This window comes from Heloderma suspectum, chromosome 5, assembly GCF_057233095.1.
Source record: "Heloderma suspectum isolate Gila_16-S chromosome 5, 16-S_ref, whole genome shotgun sequence".
Classification (NCBI taxonomy): domain Eukaryota; kingdom Metazoa; phylum Chordata; class Lepidosauria; order Squamata; family Helodermatidae; genus Heloderma; species Heloderma suspectum.
This window is the reverse complement of record NC_139462.1, coordinates 166,823,494-166,849,859: the sequence shown is the minus strand read 5'-3', so window position 1 is coordinate 166,849,859 and position 26,366 is coordinate 166,823,494. Positions and strand designations below refer to the sequence as shown.

At 44.0% G+C, this 26,366-nt stretch overlaps 1 protein-coding gene across 2 annotated transcripts; it reads right to left on the bottom strand.

Annotated features, from left to right (window-relative positions):
• Window positions 1-221: 221 nt before the first annotated feature.
• On the bottom strand, window positions 222-25,951 carry CMTM6 (CKLF like MARVEL transmembrane domain containing 6). 2 transcript variants are annotated; one of them, XM_084858256.1, is made up of 5 exons: window positions 25,752-25,951; window positions 25,370-25,539; window positions 7,790-7,981; window positions 6,619-6,717; window positions 222-4,392 (listed from the first exon to the last, which is right to left on the bottom strand). In XM_084858256.1, exons 1-5 carry the CDS (start codon window positions 25,759-25,761, stop codon window positions 4,243-4,245), a joined length of 621 nt encoding a protein of 206 aa, XP_084714382.1. In that variant the 5' UTR covers window positions 25,762-25,951; the 3' UTR covers window positions 222-4,242. The 2 variants fall into 2 exon arrangements, with proteins under 2 accessions (XP_084714382.1, XP_084714383.1); XM_084858257.1 differs by having other exon boundaries at window positions 25,370-25,809.
• Between the last annotated feature and the right edge of the window lie 415 nt (window positions 25,952-26,366).

Genomic DNA, 26,366 nt, shown 5'->3' with positions numbered 1-26,366 from the left:
AGGACTAAGTCTGGATCCAACCCAATATGTTGAAAGGCTTTGGCCTCCAAATTATCTGTATAAAATCAATGGGGTTATTTTGGGGTGGGGGGCTCATCAATTCGCTGCAGCTACACTTTCAAGGGTGTGTGTATGCAAGCACACACAATACCTATGTTGAGGGACAGAAGCTTAAATAAACTTCAGACTTTTAAGCGGAAAATAAAAGCTGGTAATCCTGGTTTTATTCCAAAACAATTTTATGCAGCACTTGGGAAATAAGCTGGTATATGCTTTCAGAGCAATCCACAGTAAATTTTCTGGCAGTGCAAGCTTGAACATGTTACCTTAGAAGTAAGACCCACAGGGTCTATTACAGACATCAGGATTTCTACAAATCTGGATTCTTTACAAGATGAATTAAGCAACAACAAAATTAACAATGACAAAAAGTCCGACACAATTTGAAGTGAAATGAAGACAATTTGAAAAAAAAAGATGTTTTATAGAAAAAATAACTATTACAATTTATGCTGATACAAGTGAAAACAGCCCTGTAAATAAATAGACTGAAAATTTAAAAAAAGACTAATTCATTTATTCACACATCATATGTTAAAACACTCACAACTTGAAAGGAAAAAACAAAACAGCTTGCTTCCACTTTACAACAGCTTCCCTGCAGGTTTCTTGGAGGTTGTCTTTACTCTATGGACAACCAATGAAGAGACTATTTGCAAACCTGCATAGTTAAGGTACACCACGTACCTTTTCTGTAAATGTAACTTGAAGAAGAGGCTAACCTGAAGTAGTAGCATTCTCCGACATCACCCAACTGAGTGAAAAGGCTACAATTACTAGGTTGACTTGCTTGAGGTGGCATCTATTAGGGAAAAATGTCCTATTTTATAGTTTAACACATCTTCTCCAATCAGGTACCTCCAGATGTGTTGGACTGCAATTCCCATCATTAGCCATGCAGGGTGGGAATGATGGGAATTGGATTCCAAAATCTGGAGGACACCAGATTTGGGAAGACTGATTTAAACAGAAACTGATTCTGACAGTAGACTGAAATTTACAGCACGTTTCTATGCAGGTTTACTTTAGAAGTCCTGAGTTCAAAGGGGTTTCCTCTCATTGAAAGCATGCGTAGGAAAGCATCCTTCTCCTCCCTTTCTATGCTCAACCACAGCATAGACACCGACCTAGTGTCCTACAGATGTTTGTGACTACAATTCCCAGGATGCCTAGCTACTGGCCATGTTAGCTGGGGCTGATGGGAGTTGAAGTCCAAAATATCTGGAAGGCACCAGATTGAGGAAGGCTGCTCAACAGAAACAATCTCCTAGCAGCTTTCAGAACCCTCCATGAATAGACTGAAGTTTTTGTAAGCTAACACACCTGAAAATAGACCAGAGGGACCACAGTCTTGCATACCAGCTTCCAAATTAGCTCTGGCAAGGCAAGCCCCAGAAAGGGAATGGGGAAAGCACCTGCAAAACATTTGGCAAATGAAGTTTGAGGCCAGTTGCCTGAAACTAACTGCCTAAGAACAATTTCAATGAATTAGTGAATTAGTGGTGTCATCTGAGTTGCACTCTTAACCACCCTCACCCCACACCCGGAAGCTGTGAGAAAAGCTCCCTATTCTATCCAAAGTTCCATAAATACACCACAATTTCCTTACTGTGTTCTAGGATAGACCTGGGCAAAAGTTGTATCCCCCTTCTAATTTTATTGCTGTTTCAGCACTGTCAGAATATGTAGACCCATTCTGGTAAATATGGGGAAAGTTGTCTGAGCCTCTCACATTTCTAGGGAAATGTCATGGAAGCCTAACACCAGCTATTTTGCTTTGCCTAACTGGCTGCTACATGTAGGCTGGTTGTTCCACCTGCAAAAAACAAGCAACCTCAAGATATCCAATAATGTTTTACTGCATTCCTATTCCTATATGTCTGGGGTCTAAAACATGATGCCACAGACACCTTTCTTGGCACCCACCAGGCTCCCTGCCCCTCCTGATTTTTATTATATATATATTTTTTAAATTAAAATGAAATATTTGTAACTGGGAGACTGGCATGCTGCAAAGCAAAGTGCTGCTTTTCCAATGCCATCTTTATTTGGATTCAAAAGAGTGGTTTTGTGTTTTGGCACTCTGACCTCATCTCTGCTTTCTATTCAGGTTCTTAAGAAAGTTACTTTTCTTTTAGTCCCACCAGTTTGCCTTCTGGGAAATGAGTGTTTTTTGGCCAGCCATGCCCACCATGGTATCCATTTTATGAAAGGGCAAGCCCCCATGGCAGGCATTTTGTGAGAGTGGCCACAACATGCTCAAAATTCCAAATGTGTCCCCCTACCCAGAAAGGTTGGGGACTATGTATCCCCATCTCTGCAACATTCCACATGAAGCTATATTTTTGGGCTTTGAGCATCAATGTACATGCTTGACTATGCTTCCTTCATTGACCATGCTTCATCAACAATATCTCTTGCAGTCATGTGGGCTGCTATGCCCAGAGGCTTGAGCAACCACAGGTTTACTCATTTGAACTTCGATCTCATAGTCTTACCAGCAGAATTCTACAATCTGTTACCTGATATTTCACTCACAATACAACTGCACAAGTGAAATACTGTGAGAAAATCACAATTTTAAACATTTTATGAATAAGATTTGAAGGCGGGAAATGAAGATTTATTTTTATACTTAATAACATTAACTTGTCCTCTTTATATTAATAGCATCTCCTTTTATGACTTCTGAGCAGCAGTTACAGTTTTAAAGTTGTTCCCGTTTGAGTGGATTTTTTCTCTCGACCCTTTCCTAGCAGGCTGTTTGTTTCTGCTTCTTAAAACTTTAATACCTCTTTTGAAGTCCTAAAATATGGCAAATGCCGATTTCTACTTACTCCGTTGTACATAATTTACACCTGAATTTAGACATGAAGTAAGCTGTATCTAGTTTTCTATTTTACAAAATGGTAAGAGACAGAATGTGGACATCATCAATTATTTCTACCCTAAAGAATCTTATGTAGTAAGAATGATCTCAGTTCTCCAAATGCTGGTCCTTATGTAGCCAAAATGGCACCACCCACACACAAGCGGAAGGCATTCGTAGGCTTGGGGAATACCAAGTTTTGTAGAAACACAAAAAATCTTTAGGAAAAATGTCCATGGGCAGGGGAGACATGACCCAAGCTCAATGGGCATCGAAGGCTGGCTAAATGGGGAGGGGGGGAACCAAGGAGGAGGGGGAATGGAGTGGCTGGAATCCTGAACGCAGAGCACTCAACACTGCGACATTTTGTTGCAGGACCAACTTGTACTATAAAATCCTTATTGTTCAAAATACCATCAATAAAAACCCGAAGAGTTTATTTAAGTCTGTAGTCAGGGAGATAGTTGATTTGATAGAAGAGGGAAAACACAGTTCCCCTAGGTAAAGAATTTGGAGTGTATCCAGACCAGCCTGTGTGTGTGTGTGTGTTTGTTTATTTATTTATTGCATTTATATCCCGCCTTTTTTCCTCCAAGGAACTCAAGGCAGCGTACATGATCCTCCTTCTTCCTCCATTTTATCCTCACAACAACAACCCTGTGAGGTGGGTTGGGCTGAGAGTCTGTGACTGGCCCAAAGTCACCCAGTGAGCTTCCATGGCCGAGTGGGGACTAGAACCCGGATCTCCCGATTCCCAGTCCAGCACTGACTTGTCATTGTGTTTTTCCTCCACTTCCTAGTTCTTCCCGTATAAAAGCGTACAAAAAAAGTTATCTTGCAGTAAGTCTGCACAAAAGCCTCACACAGTCCTTATTTTTTCAGCCATTGTCCCATCCCTCCTTCATTACTGGCACCTTTTAATTTATTATACAAGTTTTATTCTGAGTATGTACCACTGCACCCAGTCACTTTCTCACCTGTGTATCTAGTCTCTAAATTTATTTTGGCAAAAACAAGGCCTGTTTACTTCACAATCCCATCTAAAGATTTACTTCGTTTGCAACATGCCGCATCCTACTTATTAGTGGAGTACACATACAAAGTTGAATGGGTGCAGTTGTATGAATCCAGTGTTATTGAAAGGAGTGTGGAGATCACAATTCAGGTCCTGTACATGTATAGGAATGTGCAAAAATTAAACACTAGGACAGCAAGTACAAAACTGAAATAAACTGTAACCATCTGGACACGCCTCAAAAGGCAGAATCAATTCAGCTTCACTCAGCATCTAATAAGAAGCGGTGGTTTAGAGCTTAAGCTTGCTGGTTATTCAGTGGCTGATTCTCTGTTACATTCTGTGTGTTGGTTGTGTTTTCTTGTCTCTCTTTTTTTCCTTTACGTCGCTGACAAAACATCCAGACAGCATCCACAGCAAATGCTATACTTGCAAAATATCCAAATGCCTGTTAAATGAAGGGGGAGAGGAATCCATGCATAAATATAAATTGAAATTCAAAAGCACACAAGAGCAGCCTTATGATTTCTGGTACATTGTACCTCTGAGCTGTGCATGTGTGACAATGGCTAAAACATGGAAGGGCACTTCTCAGCTTGTGAAAAAGAGTTTGGACTGTGACCAACAAGCAGTACAAATTAATGAAGTGGAAGAATAGAGAGGGAGAATAGGAGTTCCAGTAAGACTTAAAGGAACAAGAGAGGAGGAAATTTCTAAGTGAATATAACTGTAATTTATTAGGCCTAATGAATTACAATCTGATGCACCTAGAGGTTCTCCCCTCTATTTCTGTATTTGTATCTTCCCTCTTTTGCCCTCAGTAAGACCAACAGCCAAAGCTATCTCATGGCAGTTGGAGCTGTAGCAATGTCTCCACTGCCATGTGCTGCATCATCTGATTCAGCACGACCTGCAGAAAGTAGGTGGCACTCTTCTTTGCACAAATGCCAATATTACAGACTTCTTGAAGTATGAAATATTCTTTAATGCACACTGAGTTATGCATTCTGCTTTCCTGCTGCTCATCTTGTATAGCTTGCTACTCTGACTGAAAGCCCTTCGTTTGCCACGGCAGAACCTCCAGTTGCATTTATTTCCTCATATGCATTCTGTGTTAGCACGACACACCTCCCTTATCATGTTAGTTCCTTCGGCTTCTTTCCTGGCTTATCACTGAAAAGCACCCATTAAAAGCTGCATCTTGTCCGCAGTGCATATGTGTATCTTCTTCTCTTGAGCACTAGGTTGCTCTATGCACCTTCAGGGGCAAGCTTAGACTTAAGGTGGGGTGGGGTTGTTCAATTGCATCAAGTCTGAACGCAGTCTGGGTGCGTACTGTCTTAAATGCAGGTAACGCAACTGAGTTGTGCAAAATTGTAAAGACCCACCAGCACCTATGCAGGGGACATGTGTACAACAAATATAAAGATGTTTTAAATATTTTTTTAAAGAAGGATATATAAGGAATAGGAGGGTTGGACAATGACCTAGTTGACAGGGGCAGCACAGGCTTTGCTCAAATGAAAACTGCTAGCATTAAGGGACATCACGGAAGGGTTAGTACCTATTCTCCAAGGTCTCCATTTTAGCATCAGAAAAATAATCCAGACAGGACATGGCATTTGATGCAGACTGTAAAGAAACTAGTGGTGTTTATTGCACAAAAATCAGCTGGGGTGAACCTATGCCTAGAGTAGGTGTGAGCAACCTTTCCCCCCCGCCCCAAGGGCCACATCCACATTTGCATACGCATGCACGTACTCACGCTCCCCCCCCCCATCTTGGTGCTCAGCAATGAGGAGGTTTAAACCTCACCTTCCTGCATGCTGAGATCACTTCATGCCTCCCTGGCAGCACTAATCAACAGGGCAAGAGGGAAGGCGTGCAATTTAAATGGGGGTTCACCCTGTGTGCCTTCTTCCTCATTTAAACTGTGCTCCTGACAGCTCACCAACCAGCTATTTGTCAGGCTGGTGGGATCATGATTGCGTTGGGGAAGATGGTATGCCAGGATGGCTCTACTCATGCACCATCTTCCCCAACACAATAGTAACAGCAACACAGGAGGCATTTAGCCCTGAGGGTGGTGGCAGCAGCTTGGGCACCCATGGCTGGCCATGCAGAAGGCCTCCAAGGGCTGCACATGGCCCATGGCTGACCCACATGTGCCCTGGAGTCAACAGGCACCAATGTGAACTTCAGTCATCGTTGTCCCAATTTTAAGTTGTCAGTACAGGATACTCATAAATGACCTGAATCACAAATATTTTTCTAAAGAAATAAAGGGTGCAGGGAGCAAGAATGTTATCAGAAGACAAGTATATAATGAACATCAAAAGAAGATAAAACTGAGATTGTAGAGATGGATACGATCCAAAAAACATTTTTCTTCCTAGATGGGCCAATACTTGGAAGCTTCCTGTGGGGAGGGCAGTGGGAGGTAGCCATATGCTAGGAAAGCTGCTGCATTTAGTGGGTTTTTAAGTTATATAACATCAAAGATTTTTCATTAGGTCTTAAGGTCCCACTAGTAACAGCTTCCTACAGCATTCCTGTTACATTACCATTCCCACATTTTTCTTCAAGCCCGAAAGATAAGGGCTGAACATTGAAACTGATTCTACGCACAGAGTACAGAGTGCAAATAATAAAGAGAAAATGGTCATGCACTTACAACAGCAGTTCCTTCAACTGGTGTCTTGTCGTTGGTTGCAGAAAACACAACTGAAGCTATTATAAAACAGAACGCCACTACTGAAATGATCCACAAATCCTACAATAAAGAAAAACATTAAAGCTAGTATCAGAACTGTCAATAGGAAGTTTGGATGTAGAAAATTTTGTGCACTAGGGACACATGATAATAAAATCAGTGGAAAAACCTCCAGTGAATCATGAGATGGTTGAACTGAACACACAAAAGCTGCGAGATCATTTTTCCAACCATAACGCCAGGCCCCTTTCAAACCACAATGCACCTTGGGCAAAGGGACCAGCACATGCGTGGCAAGTGACCAAGGGCAGGAGCCCACTGGGATGCACACGTGACTGTTGAACCACAGGGCTTTGGGACCTGTCAGTCAACAACCTGAGTACTTGGACCTGTGAGATATTATGCATGCCAAGTCAGAATTACCCCCTCATGCCTGAGTGAAAACAGCTGAGGGAAAGCCAGCAGTACAGGGGTTAACAGTTTGACAGCTTCTGAAAAAAAAGATTTAGCCCTCAGGCTGAAAGAGGTTCAACACCCCTGCTTTAAATGCAGCTTAATTTATAACCTCTGTAGATAAAAATGCTTTTGTAAACCCATGGAAACAGCAAAACGTGACAGATTATGATCCCCCATGTATTTCATACTCATTCCCACCTCTCGTACACCATCAACCAGTCAGTGCTCAGTGGCAAATAGAAGGCTGACATGTAAAACATGTTGGGTCATCAAGATAGGGCTACACATCTCTCCCGTTCTACCCAATAGTATCACTGGTCTGTGTTGCGGGCAGTCAGTTTAACATGCCATCATTTGAGTCTATGACTGATACTATGCAGTTACGAACTATGAAATCCAACTACAAGGGAGGTAGAATATGCAGGCAACTCACCTGGAAAAAAACAGCTTTAAAATAAGCTACCACAACTATTCCTTGTTGGACAGGTTCCATGGCCCCCAGCTAAAATTCCCCCTCAGTGAATTTACATGAAATGTTTTAAGTTGCCAATACATGTTTGGACTGTCCAAATTGCTACTCTTCCTGGATCCTTTAAGGAAAACATCAAAGCAACTGAATAATCCTGAGCATGCACAGACCACAATAGTAACAAATGCAAAAAGAGGCTCTCTTTACCAATTGTGTTATTTTGTTCTTCCCAATCTTGTCATGGAGGGACGTGTCACGGAGAGAAACACAATATAAGATAAGGATCAGGATACTCAACAGAAGAGCACAGCAGCTGACAAACTCAAAGAAGTAAAGACCACCACACACAGTGCACTTGCTCACAACTTCTTCAAGCACAAAGGCTAGGAAGGATAGCCCCTGTTGGAACAGAAAAGAAGGTTATCGGCTGTTAGATAATCCCTTCAATGGGGCAGTCAGCAGATTGCATGATCTCAAGTGATAAATGTAGGGAAATGTTTTTAGCATATAAAGTGCTTAACAATAATTATCTTCATCAACCATCTAAGAGACGTTCTTTCAAAAATTCATTTTTTTCAAGTAATTATCTTTGTCAACCATATAAGAGATGTTCTTGCAAAAATTCCTTTTTTTCAAGTACGGGACTGAGGCTCAGAGAGGGGGATTTGCCCAAATCTACCAAGAAAGTTCAAGACTCTACTGGGAATTGAATCCAGATCTTCCTAGGGTTGGCGGAGAATTTCTCCCTGAATCTTTGGGAGGCCGAGCGCCGACGCATTTAGCCCCCCAAAGTTGGTTGGGAAATTCTCCGCTGCCCCCCCACCCCCCCCGGGACGGGACTTACCTTCGGCGAATGTCCCTCTCGGCAGCGGGTCCCGGCGGTGGTTCGGCGACGTTTTGTCGCGGGTGGGGGCGGCGGCCAGTCTCCCGACCGGCTGCCGCCATTGCAAAAAAAAAAAACTAAAGTAAAAAAAAAAAAACCACCCGTGATAGGCTACATAACGATTTACGTAGCCTATCACGGCTAGATTTCCAAAGTCAGCCGTGATAGGCTACGTAAATCGTCACGTAGCCTATCACGGCTGACTTTGGGGGAAAAAAAAAAGCGCGTATGCAAATGCGGCGCCCATGGGGCGCCGCCATTTGCGTTCCTTAGTTTGGCATGTCTAGTCTATGTAAAGATTTACGTAGACTATGGCGAAAATAAGGGCACGCTATTTGCGTTGCCCTTATTTTCGCCGTAGTCTACATAAATCTTTACATAGACTAGACGTGCCAAAATAAGGAACGCAAATGGCGGCGCCCCATGGGCGCCGCCATTTGTGTATGCACTTTTTTTTTTCAAACGTCACCCGTGATAGGCTACGTGACGATTTATGTAGCCTATCATGGCTGACTTTGGAAATCTAGCCGTGATAGGCTACGTAAATCGTCACGTAGCCTATCACGGGGTGTTTTTTTTTTTACTTTTTGTTTCGCGGCTGGGGAGACAGGGTGCTTCTCCCCGGCCTGAATTTCGGCCGGGCGAGGCAGGGCGCCTCCCCCCTCGGCCTGAATTTCGGCTGGGCGAGGCGGGACGCCTCCCCCCCTCGCCTGAACTTCAGGGGGAGAAGCGAAGCGCCTCCCCCCCACCGCGAAGCCAAGCTGCGAAAAGGTAAGTGGCTTTCGTACATCCCTAGATCTTCCAAGTGGAATGTGTTAGAAACGTATCCATTGAGCCTCACTTACTCCTCCTTTTAAGGAATGCTCCTGCTCCCACAATTGTTAAGAGGTTCCAGCCATTGCTTTCTTTCTCTCAACAGGAATACCAAGAATCAGGAGAGAGGGAGAATGCAACAGTTGCCTGTTCATAACTATGCCGTATTTGCCTCTCCCTCTCCCCCCCCCCACACACAGAGGCAATAAGGGGACAAACTGTTCACCAAGATAGGCCCTTGCAACAAATAAATGAAATATTACAGAATCTGAAGGGAAAAACACGCATCTGAAACTAACAGATAAACTGAGAAATAAATGATAATGCCAAACTGGAAGGAATGTTATGGTTCTCATTTGAAAAACACATCTTGATATTATGGAGCTTCCAGACATTCATTTCTCCTGCAACAGTAGTGGCAAGCTGGGAAGTATCTCAAAAGTGCAAGAAAAATAGATGCAGTGGCATGTTATTGCCAGACCATTGCACCGTGCATATTCTTGGCAATAAGAAGCTCTTGTGCAGGCGATTCTTATGCCAAACCATGCCCCATGTCTTGAATTGACAATGTTGCTAAGCCAAGGGAGGGTCCCTTTAATTCTTTCCTGTATCTGAAAACAAAGCAAAAATTATTATCAAAAGTGTATTTCCAAGTACATATGGGAAATGCCAAACTGTCTCCAGAGTCTCCATTTCCCTATCTTTCTCAGACGTCAGCTGTATACAAAGGATTTTTCAGATGGCAGAATGCCCTCCCTAGAGAGACTTGCCTGGTACCTAAATCATGGTCTTTTCAACACCAGGTGAAGACTTTGCACTGTTTTATCTTCTGTTGCTTGTTTTACTTGAGTTTATCCTATGTTGATTTATCTTTTTTGTTTTATTTTCATCTTGCATTTTATTATTCTAATCCATTTGTATACCACCCAGAGAACTACATTTATTGGGCAGTTTTAAAATGTAATAAATAAAAATATAAACATAAATTCTTCCAGTATCACCCTTACTACCTCCCTCACTGCAGACTGCTCCCCAAGTTATTCTTGCCTTTATCTCTTTACATATGTTACAAAGCTGGGAAACTTGTGGCTCTCCAGATGTTTTTGCTTACACCTCCCATGATCCCTCACCATTGGCTATGCTGGCTAGGGCTGATAGGAGTTGTAGGTCAAAACTTCTGGAGGGGTATTGGTTGCCCACCCCTGGTGTTAAAGGACAATTTGAGTCATGTGTTGCTTTACTTTCACTTTTTGAGCTCTTTGTTTCATTGCTGCACAACAACAAAAGAACTATATATAAATTGTCTAGCAGCCCCACTTCAAAACAGATGCAACAGAGATAATTAAATCCAAACCTCTATCAAAGACCACAGGCTTTTATGATAAATACACAAAGTGATATATAAACTGTCTGGTAAAATTCCAGTATGGGCCAATTTTACTTGACAAATATCTCAGCTTGCTCATAACAAGTATTAAGTTCTTCAAAGTCAATTTCAAAATGAGCTAAGTCCTGCACAGAGCTGAATAAGTTCTTCCAGGCCTGCATGTATTAGTAATTCAATGCCTGAAGCTAGAGCAGATATCCCTGAGTAAATCATTCATGGATTATTGCTATCAACTGCTCTCTACAGCTTCATACAATAGAAGCTTCTAATTTCTTAAAATTAGTGACAGCAGTAAGATCATCGACGGACTTTTGTGCAAGGAGAGAGGCTCTTCATATTATGCAGAAATTAAACTAAGAAGCCTCATACACATTACCATTTTTATTGGTTCCAACTCTGTTGGTATTAGGGCTAACTGGGTATGCATCTTTCAATACAGATCCTCCACCCATCGGTACACCTGAAGGCTGCCAAAACCACTAGCCAATTGTAAGCTCAATTAAGGATGCAATCCTACGCATGTTTAGACAGAGAAAAGGCCTACAACTCTGTCTAAACATGCATAGGATTGTGCCCTAAGTGAGTGAAAAGCACAGGTATTCACAACCAGACTCCCTCAACCAAACACTCAGCTGCTATATATACACACACCCAGCTGAGCATTACGTCAGGAAGGGTCATGGCTCAGTTGTAGAGTGTATGTTTTGTATGCAAAAGGTCCCAGGTTCAATCCCTGGCATGTCCAGGTAGGTCTGGGAAAGAACCTGTCTGAAATCCTGGAGAACTGCTGCTGGTCAGTGCAAATAATGCTGATAATAATGGACAAACTGTTTAGTAAGACAGCTTCCTATGTTCTTCACCAGCCTCTGCCAAGCCAAAGCTTGCTGGGAAGCAGTAGTGTCAAGTTTGGTTACGTTTATATACTACACAACAACTCCTGTTGGGGAGCATTGACAGGACAAAGCATCACCGTACACTGTATGGTGTGATACCTTTTTGCCTGGTGGTATGCAAGCATGAGTGGTTATGGAAGCACGTTACAGCTCTAGTAACCACAGTAAGTTACAGCTATTGTGATAATGCAAAAAGTGCTTCCGTAACCAATAATGCTTGCATACTACCGGATAAGTGACACTTTACACACACTCAATGGTTTTTACCACTTGTATGAACTCCTGTTAACTTAGAATAGAACTACTGCTTGCTGAAGCAAAACAATAGTAAACAAAACAAAGTATTTGGCAAGTATTTACAATGACAATAAAAATGCTACCAAGGTCCTTGGGTTTTGGTCTGATATTTTACTGATGACGCTAACTGAAGCCATTTTGTTTTGATTCACTAGTATTAGGTTCTCCTCTCTTAGGTGGCCTCTTCTTTATATCAGGGATGGGGAACCTCTGACCCATGGGCTGGATACAACTCACAGGGATTCCCCATCCACCCTGCCAACATCTTCTACAGGCCCCACCCCCTCTCCTGGCAGAGATAAACTCTTATTTCCAATTAGCAGCTGATCAGAGATAAAAAGCCTTCATCTGCAGGGCTGAGGGAGAGAGGGAGGAACCTGGGCCTGGGCACAAAGCTGCTGAGTGATTCAGTTCTGCTTACTTCTGAGGCTTATCCTGCTTACTTGTGAGTAGACATGCAGAGTCTTGCCCTGCCTACGTGTAAATAGACATGTTGCTCATGCTTACCTCTGAGTCGACTTACAGAGACTTGGTATTTGGAAGTTATTTGAAAGTGCTGCTGAATGAGTCAGTCCTTACTTGTCAGTAGGCATGCAGAAGCCTTGTCCTGCTTACTTCTGAGTAGGCTTAAAATTAGTAATAAACACATTCTGGCCCCATCCTATTTGCCTTTGGCCATGTCTACTGATGGAATGCACCCCAGACACCTTTCCTCGATTGGAATTTGGTGCTCAGGCTGAAAAAGACTCCCCACCCCCGATTTATATGCTACCCTATTTCTAACACACACTCATTGGGAGGGGAGGTTGAGTTGTATTTTCTGTCACTTGCACCTGGCCTAGACAGAAATGCATGCACAATGCAATGCAATCCAATGGCTCATCCCACACTGAGAGCAGCTTGGAGCATTCTCACCCATAGCAATGCTCCAACTGACCCACTCACAGCTACTTGTTAGTTATCGTGGCTACTTCAGTGGGGAAAAATCTATCTGTCAAGTGTCTTCTGCTCAGAGAAATGCTGTGATCTTTCAGGAGCACTTCCTCTGAATATACATTGCTCATGTAAGTAGACTGCCTACATTGCAGATGGGCAGATTTCAGGCTTGCTGGATTTACTTTGTTTTTTACTAGAAGCCCAAAGTCCACCAGCCAGAGTCAGGTTCAAAATATTAACTCAGGGGTGAATATACACTTAGAATTAAGGAACAGGGTGCCTCTGAGCACACACTCATCCTGGAAATCTGTTTTCAGTACCAGAACAGAGATCACAATCTTTTCATATGCAAATCCACTCCCCAAGCTTTCTTAGAATCATAGAATCATAGAATAGTAGGGTTGGATGGGGCCTACAAGACCATCGAGACCAACCCCCTGCTCAATGCAGGAATCCAAGTCACAGCATACCCGACAGATGGCTGTCCAGCCTCATCTTGAATGCCTCCAGTGTGGGAGAGCCCACTACCTCCCTAATTTCAGCAGCCTAATTTAGAAAACATTTGTTCTAGTTATTCCTATTTGTTAAACATTAGGAGTTAGAAACCCTTGCCAATATACTAAAAATCAACCAGGGATCTAACAATAGATCCCAATCTACCTTCTCACACCCCTAGTTGAGATGACCTGTTATTTGCACAATTAAGTCCGCACATATTAACATCTACATCAGCTCTGAGTACTGCAATAAACATAGACAATGTCATAATCCCACAAGTGTTAGAACTGTAATACTAGATAACTAATAACAAACCAATAAATCATAAAGCTATGTTACGAAATAAGTATTTAAAAATATATATATACAATCAAGTCAAGAAGATAGCAATAAAAATGGCTGGACAGCTACTCCGTTCAGACATGCTCAGAACCAGCAAATGTGAAACTCTCAATTTCTGTCCTGTAGACAGGGCATGATTAAGTATTCTCCCTTCAACGCTTCTTTAAAAAGGTTAATATCACACAAGATGGTACAATGGGGAGCTTTTCCATATGTATTCCTCCTCATCCTAAACAACGAGCAGTCATCATTCCTGTTCCTACACTTGAGGCCCACGACAGATAAAATGGCACTGTTGTCATCCCATCAGGGGCAGCAACACTGGCTGCTTCTGTGTGCGGGTTCAAAGCAAGATGATGGTACATCCAGTTTATGGTTCTGTCCCTTTTAAAGGGAGGGATTAAGTCCTCTCTTGCATTTCTCATTTGGACAAATGTCAGACTTCAACCCATTGAGATGAAAAGTTGCAAATATTCACAACAGGATTATTTTCCATTAAGATTTCACTTCCTTTCCTAAAAGGCGCTTGGCTGCTATCTCCATAACCAATTTCCTTAGGAGGAAAACTTCATGTGTTCTGACCATCAATGACATCCTGCCACAAATGTGAGATCATTTCCTAATTTAAATTTAGTCTAGGAACTGCTTTAGGAAGTGCTGTATTTTAGGATAGTTCTGTTTGAACGCTGAAACACATGTTAACATGTGATCTCCTCACCAGACACAGATAGACCTTTTTAAAAGGAGCCCAAGTGATGTGAAACCAGGAGACATGAAGCACAAAGGCAGATGCAAGGAAACAAACGAGGCTTTTCTTTCCAGTTTGTGTCCAAAGCTAGCAGAAGCCTTGCACTTCAGGATGGAATCACTATGGCTTTCCTTCTAGCACTAAGAAAATAAATGAGAATACATAGTTTAAATATGGATCTGTCACAGCATTGACAGGATTATCTGTTCAGGATTTTTTGTTCTTTTATTAAACCATTCTGATTCTGGTGTGTAACTATAAAAGGAAATATTCCATCCTCTCAAATGTCATTAAAAAAGAAATTTTATATATGATTTTCCTTTCAATGATGACAGGGCACTTTCATGTGTTGTATTATAAATTCTCACACTTGAGAAACAATGCCCATCCTCCAGTTTCTTCAAAAAGGCAACTATGGTGAAGTTTAGATACTATGCAGGTTTGTTTAAGTTTAATCTATTATTCATTGGTTGAAAACTCTATTACGTAAGAGAAATGGGGGGGGGGAGAAAAACTAGCTGAGTATAGGGTTCTATCCACTGTTGGCATTCAATCATCTTTGGTCAGGGAAAATCTCTCAAAAGTACCATAGTTGTAGTAATTGCTAATAGTTTCTGTGGTACTTGACAATGCATTCTTAGAATGAATATTAGTGTATGTTATCATGGCGGTCAAAAACAGTTGTTCATAAACATGAAGAAAGAATGCAAAGGAAGTGCAGAAACAACACAGCAGCATGATGATAAAAACATAAGCAATACCAGGAAGTTCAGGGAAGGGATGCATTGTGCAAGTTGATTTGTTCGAAAACACTACAGTGAATTCCATCCTAAGTTTTCTAATAGGAGCCACACAGTGAAATGAATTCTGTCTCAATGCTGTTTATCTACAATCACTAATGGAAAACTAGAGGTAGTGTCCAAGTTGACACTACCACTAACATAAGTTACATTGCACTTGTGTAAGCGACCCCTAGCACAATGCCAATAGTGCTTGCTAGCATGATGGGTTTCCGTGGAAAATCTGTTAAACCAGCAAATGTTATTGGTGTCGCACTAGAGGCTGCTTATACAAGTGCAATGTAATTTATGTTAGCAGTAGTGTCGACTTGAATTCTGCCCCAGGACTGCAAAAGTATTCAACACTTTTTGGTAACAAACTGTTTAGAAGCTAACATGCAAAATTTACAGAGCTGAATAAGCAGTTCAAGATCATTAGGCACTAGTATCACATTTTTAGAAGCCTGGTAGACCAGGAAGCTGGAATCTCGCCAGTCTTGGTGCCAAGGATGTACTCTACATGTCCTGTCCACATGAGGACATGTATTAATCTTGCTAAAAGCTCAACAGAAAAAGCTCACATTTTTCTGCAGAACTCCTATATTTTTTACCATGACAGTATTCCAGCTGAGCTATTTAAAATCCTAAAAGATGATGCTGTTAAAGTGCTGCATTCAATATGCCAACAAATCTGGAACACTTAACAGTGGCCACAAGACTGGAAAAGGTCAGTTTACATTCCAATTCCAAAGAAGGGCAACGCCAAAGAGTGTTCAAACTACTGCACAATTGCGCTCATTTCACATGCCAGCAAGGTGATACTCAAAATCCTACAAGCTAGGTTTCAGCAGTATGCGAACCGAGAACTACCGGAAGTACAAGCTGGGTTTCGAAGAGGCAGAGGAACTAGAGATCAAATCGCCAACATTCGTTGAATCATGGAGAAAGCACGAGAATTCCAGAAAACGTCTATTTCTGCTTCATTGACTACGCTAAAGCCTTTGATTGTGTGGATCACAACAAACTGTGGCAAATTCTTAAAGAGACGGGAGTACCAGACCACCTTATCTGTCTCCTGAGAAACTTGTACGAGGGTCAAGAAGCAACAGTAAGCACCAGACATGGAACAACCAAGTGGTTCAAAATTGGGAAAGGAGTACGACAAAGCTGCATATTGTCACCCTGCTTATTTAACTTATATGCAGAGTACATCATGAGAAACGCCGGGTTGGATGAATCACAGGTCGGAATTAAGATTGCCGGGAGAATGATCAACAACCTCCGATATGCAGACGATACCACCCTAATGGCAGAAAGCGAAGAGGATCTCAAGAGCCTCTTGTTGAGCGTGAAAGAGGAGAGTGCAAAAGCTGGTTTGAAACTCAACATTAAAAAAACTAAGATCATGGCATCTGGCCCCATCACTTCCTGGCATATAGAATGGGAAGAAATGGAAGCAGTGACAGATTTTACTTTCTTGGGCTCCAAGATCACCGCAGACGGTGACTGTAGCCATGAAATTAAAAGACGCTTGCTCCTTGGGAGGAAAGCTATGGCCAACCTAGACAGCATAGTAAGAAGCAGAGACATCACCTTGCCAACAAAGGTCCGTCTAATCAAAGCTATGGTTTTCCCAGTAGTAATGTATGGCTGTGAGAGCTGGACTATAAGGAAGGCTGAGCGCCGAAGAATTGATGCTTTCGAACTGTGGTGCTGGAGAAGACTCTTACGAGTCCCCTGGACTGCAAGGAGGTCAAATCAGTCAATCCTAAAGGAAATCAACCCTGAGTGCTCATTGGAAGGACAGATACTGAAGCTGAAGCTGAAATATTTTGACCACCTAATGCGAAGAGAAAACTCTCTGGAAAAGACCCTGATGCTGGGAGAGATTGAAGGCAAAAGGAGAAGGGGACGACAGAGGATGAGATGGCTAGATAGCATCACCGATGCAATGAATATGAACTTGAGCACACTCTGGGAGAGAGCGCAGGACAGGAAGACCTGGCGTGCTATGATCCATGGGGTCACGAAGAGTCGGACACGACTGAATGAATGAATAACAACAACAGAAAGTTGCTTCACAAGAGCAAAAGTTAAAACGGTTCATTTTTTCATCACAGAAATGCTCAGGATAATCTGCAATACAACAATCTGCTATAGTATTGAAGAAATCCACTTACTGCTTGAGAACTACAACTAGGGAGCTAATCAGTTGAGGTCCTGCAGCCAGACTGGGATTCTATTGGTTTCACTGATACCAGGTACTATAAAGAATAACTTGCAAACTCTGTGTGAGTGTGAGACATACCCCATCTCTAACAATGAATCAGATCTGTTCATAGCTCCCTAGGTAAAAAAAAAGTTCCAGCAGTCATTTGCATCGGTGCTGGGGATTACCACACATGTGCAACTTCCAGAGGGGTGGCCGTGTTCATCTGCTGCAGCAAAACAAACAAAGAGTCTTGCAGCATCTTAAAGATGAACACATTTATTATGGTATAAGCTTTCATGGAGTGGTAGCTGATGAAGTGGACTTTATTCTACAAAAGCTTATGCCATAATAAGTTTGTTAGTCTTTAAGGTGTCACAAGACTCTGTTGGTTTTCAGTGTATATGCAGTAGGTCAGGAGCTCCAGCCTAACTTTGGAACCAGGAACCTTGTTGGGTATAGTGTATGTAACATGCAGATTGTCTTGCTTGAAAAGTAACACATATACAAGTTTGTTTTCTGCAATACATCTCAAGCAGGATATAAACACACTGCGGGAACAAGCGGATAGGCCCAGAAGCAGATACAGAGTAGAGCATAAATGGATTCTGAGAAATGTTCTTTGTGTGGGATCTTAGTCAGGGCCACTGTTCAACAGATCTATGACCAGAAGATCTCAGATATTATGAAAGGCAGTATATAAACACATTAGGGTGCAATCCTATGCATGTTCAGATAGAAATAAGTCCTATAACTCCCACCCTTCCCCAGCCAGCATGGGTCAACTCTCCCCTCCCACCCTTCCATGCTGTGCTTTAAATGACACTCCACCCTATGAAAATCAGCTGTAGACTAAGAGCACAGTTTTATGCATGTTTAGACAGAAAGAAGTTCTATAACTTCCAGCATTCTCCAGCCAGCAGGGCTGGCTGGGGAATGCTGGGAGTTGTAGAACTTTTTTTTCTGTCTAAACACGCATAGGATAGTGCCTTAAGTCTGCAATTTTATACTGACTCATTGCGTGATCATCTTTGTTGCCCTCCTCTGAACCCTCTCCAGTTTGTCTGCATTCTTCTCAAAATGTGGTGCCCAGAACTGGACACAGTACACCAGATGAGGCCTAACCAGTGCTGAGTAGAAGGGAACTAGTACTTCTCACGATTTGGAAGCTATGCTTCTATTAATGCAGCCTAAAATAGCATTGGCCTTTTTTGTAGCCACATCATACTGCTGGCTCATATTCAGCTTGTGATCTACAACAATTCCAAGATCCTCCTCGCTTGTAGTGTTGTTGAGCCACGTATCCCCCATCTTGTAACTGTGCATTTGGTTTCTTTTTCCTAGGTGCAGAACTTGGCATTTATCCCTATTAAATGTCATTCTGTTGTTTTCTGCCCAGCGCTCCAGTCTATCAAGATCACTTTGAATTTTGTTTCTGTCTTCCAAAGTATTAGCTATCCCGCCCAATTTTGTGTCATCAGCAATTTGATCAGCATTCCCGGCACCTCCTCCTCCAAGTCATTCATAAAAATGTTGAAGAGCACTGGGCCCAGGTCTGAGCCCTGCGGAACCCCGCTCGTTACCTCTCCCCAGTTTGAGAAGATCCCATTGAAAAGCACTCTTTGAGTCTGATTCTATAGCCAACTGTGGATCCACCAGATCGTTGTTTCATCTAGCCTACTTTGAGCTAGTTTGCTCATCAGAATATCATGGGGCACTTTTTCAAAAGCTTCACTGAAGTCGAGGTATATTATGTCTACGGCACTCCCACAGTCCACAAGGGAGGTTACATGATCAAAAAATGAGATCAGATTCGTCTGGCAGGATTTGTTCTTGACAAATCCATGTTGGCTTCGAGTAATCACTGCATTGTTTTCAAGGTGCTTCCAGGGTGATTGCTTTATCATCTGCTCCAGAATTTTCCCAGGGACTGATGTCAGACTGACTGGTCTGTAGTTCCCAGGTTCCTCCTTTTTACCCTTTTTGAAGATAGGGACAACATTAGCCCTCCTCCACTCATCTGGCACTTCACCTGTCCTCCATGATTTCTCAAAGATAATAGACAGTGGCTCTGAGAGTTCTTCTGCCAGTTCCTTTATTTCTCTAGGGTGCAGTTCATCTGGCCCTGGAGATTTGAACTCATTCAAAGTAATTAGGTGTTCCTTGACCATATGCCTATCGATCTCAAGCTGCAATCCTGCCTCTTCAGCCTGTACTTTGCCTTTGCCAGTGGGCTCATAGACCCTCTTTTGGGAGAAGACTGAGCCAAAGTAGGAATTGAGCACTTCTGCCTTTTCCTTGTCATCTCTTATCATTTTGCCATCCTTATTTAATAGCTGAACCACTATTTCTTTCCTCTGTCTTTTACTATGCACATATCTGAAGAAAGACTTTTTGTTGCTTTTAGCATCTCTTCGCTAACCTCAGCTCGTTCTCAGCTTTAGCCTTCCTGACGCCATCCCTGCAATTCTGTGCTACCTGCCTGTACTCTTCCTTTGTTGCTTGGCCTTCTTTCCACTTCCTATATGTGTCCTTTTTTGTTTTCAGGTCATCTCTAAGCTTTTTGTGAAGCCACGTTGTCTTCTTCTGTTGTCTTCCACCTTTTCTTCTGGTTGGGATTGTTTGTAATTGAGCCTTGAGAATTTCCTGTTTTAAAAGCTCCCACCCATCTTGGACTCCTTTTCTCATTAGAGGTGCTTGCCATAGGAACTTACTTATCATTGTTCTGAGTTTATTAAAATCAGCTTTCCTAAAATCCAGGGTATGCATTTGACTACACTCGGCTTTTGCTTCCCTTAGAACCAAGAACTCAAGTATAACATGGTCGCTTTCCCCCAGAGTTCCTGTAACTGCTACTTTATCCACTAAGTTTGTTGGTTAGGATCAAGTCAAGGATAACCGATCCTCTAGTTCCTTCCTCTACTTTCTGTAAGAGGAAGTTATCTGACACACAAGTCAGAAATTTCCTGGAGGGGCCATGTTTTGCAGAATTTGTTGGTGAATCTCCCAACAAATATCGGGGAAATTGAAGTCCCGCACTACTACATCATGCTTCCTTGAAACATTGACTATTTGCTTTTCAAAAGTTTCATCCTTGTCTTCTCCTTGATTGGGTGGCCGGTAGTAGACTCCGACCACCAGGTTCCTTTTATTCTTTGCTCCCTTTATTTTGCTACAGATGCTCTCGATGGGGCTACCAAACTCCTCCTCTGGTATTTCTGTGCAGAGATATGTATTTTTCACATACAGTGCAACCCCACCTCCCTTTCTGTTCCTCCTGTTCTTTTTGAACAAGTTATATCCTTCAATTGCTGTATTCCAGTCATGAGAGTCATCCCACCAAGTCTCAGTTATACCTATCAAGTCATAATTTCCCTCTTGTATTAAGAGTTCAAGTTCGTTCTGTTTGTTTCCCATACTCTGGGCATTAGTATTCACACATCAAAGACCATGTGCTTCATAGTCTGGCTTTCTTCCGACATGTGTCTGAAGACTATTATTGGGTGCTATTACAGCTGTTCTCTCCATTGCGGTGCATGAGCCTTCGTCCATTGTTATCCCCAACTTTACATCTCCCTTCCCCATAGGATTCAGTTTAAAGCCCCCCTGATGAAGTTCTTCATGCTGTGGCCAAACACATTCTTTCCAGCCTTTGTGACGTGCAACCTGTCCCTTGCCAACTGCCCATCTTCCAGGAAGTATAGCCAGTGGGCCCAGAATCCAAATCTCTTGCACCTGTACCACCTTCGTAGCCAGTAATTCACCCGGAGTATTTTTCGTTCCCTTTCTATCCCTCTTCTAAATACTGGAAGGATGGATGAGAAAACTATGTGGGTCCCAAAGTTCTTGAGTTTCCTTCCCAGAGCTTCAAAATCTGACGTGATTTCTTTGTAGCTCCACTTGGCGGTATCGTTTGTTCCCACATGGATGAGAAGAAAGGGATACATGTCAGTGGGCTTTATGAGTGCAGGCAACCTTTCAGTCACGTCTCTAATCTGTCCTCCCGGGAGACAACATACCTGGCGAGTCCACGGGTCTTCGCGACATACTTGGGTTTCGATCCCATGCAGCAAGGAGTCTCCCACTACTACTCCTCTTCTCTTCTTGTTGTAGGCCTGGGTTTCATCGCCTCTGCTTGATTGACCTTCAGCCTCTTGCTCACTCTCATGCAGGTTCCCCTGTAATTCTCCCTCTACAGGCTGTCCTCCAGTCTCATCCTCAAGTACCTGGAATCAGTTCCACACCTCCACTGGTGCAGAGTGGCGTCTAGTTCTTCTTTTCCTAACTGTCACCCTTTTCCAAGGAGTATCTTCTACCGCATTTTTCCTCACCTCAGCATTTCCTACTTCTGCCTCAGTTTGCTGTTGCTCTTCAAGCTTCTGTTCTTCACTTTGCTGCTGTAGTTCCACCATTCTGTCCAAGAACTCTTTGTGTTCTCTAATTCCCCGGAGGGTCGACAGTCGCCACTCCAATCCTCTTACTTTTTCTTCCAGCAGCGTGATCAACTTGCGCTTGTTGCAGGTGTAGGCCATGTTGTTCTCAGGCAAGAAAACAAACATTGCACACACCTTGCGTGTCACCACCACTGTAGAGTCTTGTCCTTCCATAGCCTCTTTTCCCTTTTAACCCTAGCTGGGCTTCAGACTCAGTTCCTACATTTCTAAGCTACATTATAGCAATTCATACTTGCACGCAAAAGTGCACAAGGAACTAAGAAGTACTTTTAGTGAGAAACTTAACTCATTCAGATCACACAATTCTCAAGGATAGCCAGAGGGGAAATTCTGTTTGATGATAAAGCTGGCATTCAGTATCTTAAACAGGAATCCACCCAATGAAAGTAGTATATCACACATTTCATGTTTTATGCACATTTTAGATAATGTCACCACTGTTCCAGTGGATTCAAGTTGCCTCTATTCACATGCTTTAAAAGTGAAACTTGTCTCTCATTAAAAGCTAGAATTCTTTCTTTCAGCTGATGTGGGAATGAGCACTTCCCCAAATGTCTAGGCCACAGAGTATATAACACTATGGTAATAAAGGTGGGTGAAGCACAGTGGCAGAAGTAGGGCTAATAGGGTACAGAATATGACGGTTGCGGGGGGAGGAATTAGGAGTTACAGCAAAATGTTTTCTCTACATCCATCCCCAAGCTTAGAATGCTCGCATAAGATTATGGAAGTTCCAAACACAATAATCCATTTTATCACTAATAGAAAAATCAGTAAAGTGCTTCTTTAGGCAGTGTAGACATATTCACAGGAGACACAGTCTATTCAGATGACTATCATGTGTACAGTAAATATGCACCGGAGGAACAGGGGAAGCCAGATTTCAATAAGACCTGTCCCCAGCCTACACCCCGTTCACAGTACTGTTAGTACACACTCTATGGGAGGCTGGGAATTTTGCTTCTGCAGTGTTCCTGATGTGCACAGTCAGGACTGGTCTGAGGGGTGGGCAAGCTGGGTGGTCATCCTGGGTGCTGAGCTGAGGGGGGGCACAAAGCTGAGCTTAGTGGCTATGTGTTTTAAAAAAATATATACTATCTGCAAAGAGCAAAAAGCAAGTGTCTATAAAAAACATTTCCCAAGGTTCTACAGATTGTTTGGGTGCTAACTACAAAAATGATCTTCCTTGAATTCGCTTTGAAGTATGTTTTTTTCAATTTCTACTTTGATGTCATCTGCCATACACAAGCCGTACAACTTGCTAACACTGCAAAGCTGCTGGGGGGGGTAGGAAATGGGGCAATTTGCCCCAGGCCCCCACAAAGCAAGGGCCCCTCTGCCTCAGTTCCTGGGACTACCATTGGCCCCTGCCACAATGCTCAACAGAATTCTTGGTATTTTGCTTAAAGTTTTCATAAAAAGAGGAAATGGTATATTAGAGTGTAAGATGACACTGAATCTCAACATGTAATTGTGACGTAGTGGGACCTCTCACCAGCCATGATGAAGTAAATATTTTACATAGTTGTGTATGAAACAGAACAGATGCTAATTTTAGGCTTAAACTGGCTGTAAAATGTACCCTTGGGAGGCTGGGAGGGGCCTGCTTATTAGCTAGGCTGCAGCCCAACTGTAAGGAGTCTAAACCCATCATGGTAAGGCAGTATTTTCCTTTATGCCTGGGCAGAAAAAGAGATAAGATAGGTGTGGCAGGTTTATGATTGGCCCAGGCCAAGTAGACCCAGTTACACAGTTGGTTGTAAGGAGAGAAGGAACAGGGAAGGTTTCAGGAGGGATTCTGTGACAGAGCAGGTGACCTGTTCTTGCCACAGAAAGAACTCCAGACCTGCTGGGGAAAGAGCTGAGGGTGTGAGTAAATGAATGAACGCCACTTAAGATTTGCAGGCAAGGTGCCACTGGAGAGTAATTTTTTGTGGCAGTTACCACAGGGATAGGCATAAGACTGGTGTGAGGCCAGGCCTTATGGGAGAAATTCTTCTGAAGTGAGTAGTGGAGAAGGCCAGCAGCAAGCCACAACTAGAAGACCTGTGACACTGATGCCCAGTAAGCAGAAAGAAGCTCTGCCAAAAGGGATATGGAATTTGGAGGAGGTACTTAGATGAAGCACAACCTGATCCCTATTCCCTTATCCCCATGTAAGGAACAAATGAAACACATCTATCATTCTGCTTGATCCCAGGGCAAGGAGGAGCTGCGGGTGAGAATTCTCAGATGTAGTCTGTGCATGCAATAATTCCTGCATGTGGCCCCCAGCTTTGTACACATATGCAGGGGTCCTTGTAGGGGTCAGCAGCAGGGCCCACAACATCACAACTGCACCAGGCCTCATGTACCCTCTGGTGGTGCTCCAAAGCTGATCCCAGGGTGGGGGGTGGGGAGGCAAAGGCACTCAAAGGCCAGCCCTGTCCACAGTTTTTACACATGTACATATGGTACAGTGAACACGGGGGGGTGGGGGTGCGGGCGCTTGTTGCCATTCTCCCACAGTACACACATTCAGTCACGTGAATAAAGGAAACTTACATCAAAATACAAATTTGAAACCACCTAGCTGGGCTTAAGACCCAGTTCCCACATTTCTAAGCTACATTATGGCAATTCATACTTGCACACGAACGTGCACAAGGAACTAAGAAGTACTTTTAGTGAGAAACTTCATGGCCCTTTTGGATCTCTCTAGCTTAGTGGTAAAGCGCATGCTTTGCATGCAGAAGCTTCCAGGTACAACCCCCAGCATCTCCAGGAAGGGCTAGAAAAGACCCCTGTGTGTAAAACCCTGGACAGGTGCTGCTGCCAGTCAGTGTCACCCAGGGATGGGGAATGTGTGGCCCTCCAGACTGCAACTCCCATCAGCCCTAGCCAGCATAGCTGGTGGTAAGGCATGATGGGAGATGCAGTCCAACATCCGGAGGGCCACCTGCTCCCCATCCCTGGTGCATACAATAACGGTGCCAGGCAGCCCAATGGTGTGACTCTTTGTATGGCAGCTTGCTATGTAAATTCCAAAAATTAAGCCGGCCCCAGGGTGGCTCCACACTTTTATGTGACAAAAGGCGAGTGCTGCATGCTCACGCCGCAGCAAACACAACAGCGCGCATGACGGGCTCTAAGCAGGCTTCCTCCACCCTCCAGGTGGACTACCAACTCCCATGATCCCCCAGCCAGCATTCTGGGAGATGGCAGTCCAACACAGCTGGAGGGCGCTGGGCGAGGAGGGCGGATCTAAGGAAAGAGCGCCCAGGGGAAATAGTGCCCAGGGGCCGTACGGGCGCGAGAGAAGCGCTCGACGCGACTGCTGGGATGGCGACGCATAGTCGCGACGCCGCCCTCTCCCGCGGCAGCGGGGAGCTAGTCGAGGCCGCCCGGCTTTTGCGCAACGCAGACGGCACCACCTCGCTCCGCAGAGGCAGAAGCCTAGCCCGCGCCAGCGAGGCGGGAGAAAGCCCGCAAGCCAGGGAAGGGGGAGCGGGGAGGCCGCGGGAGCGGCGGCCCGTCTTTCCCGCCCTCCGTTCCCCGCCCGAACTCACCAGTTGCAAAACCTTGAGGCAGAGCCGCCACCGCCCCAGGTGGGCGGTGGTGCAGCCGCGCCAGCAGGCGCCCTTGCCCGTCGGCTGCTCGGCGGGGACAGTAGTTCCGGCGTAGACCTCTCCCTCGTCCATGGCCGCGCGGGAAGAGAACGGAGCAGCAGCCGTCGGTCCTGCGGAAGAAAGCGAAAGGAAAAGGCGGCCCCGCCTCAGTCGGCGGAAGCGGAGTGGTGCGCCCGGGGTGGGAAGCAGGCGCCAAAGCCTCGAGCAGCGGACGGCGGGGCTGCCCAGCAGCGGAATTCCCCGGCTCGCGTTTTGCGGAAGGGGGCAACGCGCTCCCAGCCGCCCCGAGGCAAAAGGGATCCTGGGAGCGTCGGGTAAGAACCTCCTCGCATCTGAAGCGGACGGTGTGGTCCCACGACAGCGCGTAAGCCACAATAAATGCCTCAGCCTTCAAGGTGCCACGAGACTGGCTGTTGTTTTCGCTGCAACACGGCGGGCCCGCTGGGAAAAGCGAGAGGAGGGCCGCCTCGGCTAGTTCTGCTCACGACGTTTGCGTGTTGGTTCGCAAGTCACCCTCCTACTGGGCTTCCTGGCAAGACAGCGCCACGCTTACGCTGACTGAGCCCGCGCTCGGCCCTGAGGGAACCAATCTTTTAGCGGCAGGAACATGGGCAGTAAAGAGCCGTGTAGCGGAGCACGGACAAAGTGCATTCCCTGCACCACTAGCTAACCAGGATGCAGCAAGGCTTGAGCGGCCTAATTTTTGGAAATTAAACTGTACCTCAACAGTATCCACTAGAAACTTAAAAGGCTGCTTTTCCATCAAAAGATCAGGAGTTCTATATTCCAACATTTCTAAAGCTCATATATACTAACTTTATATATTAAAATGGCTTATCCGCTTTCCATCTCTGTACCTGTCCTGCAACACTCCTGATCTTTATGCTTTATTCTGTTACATTGAAAACACAGTTTAAAAGCATATTTGTTTTATTAT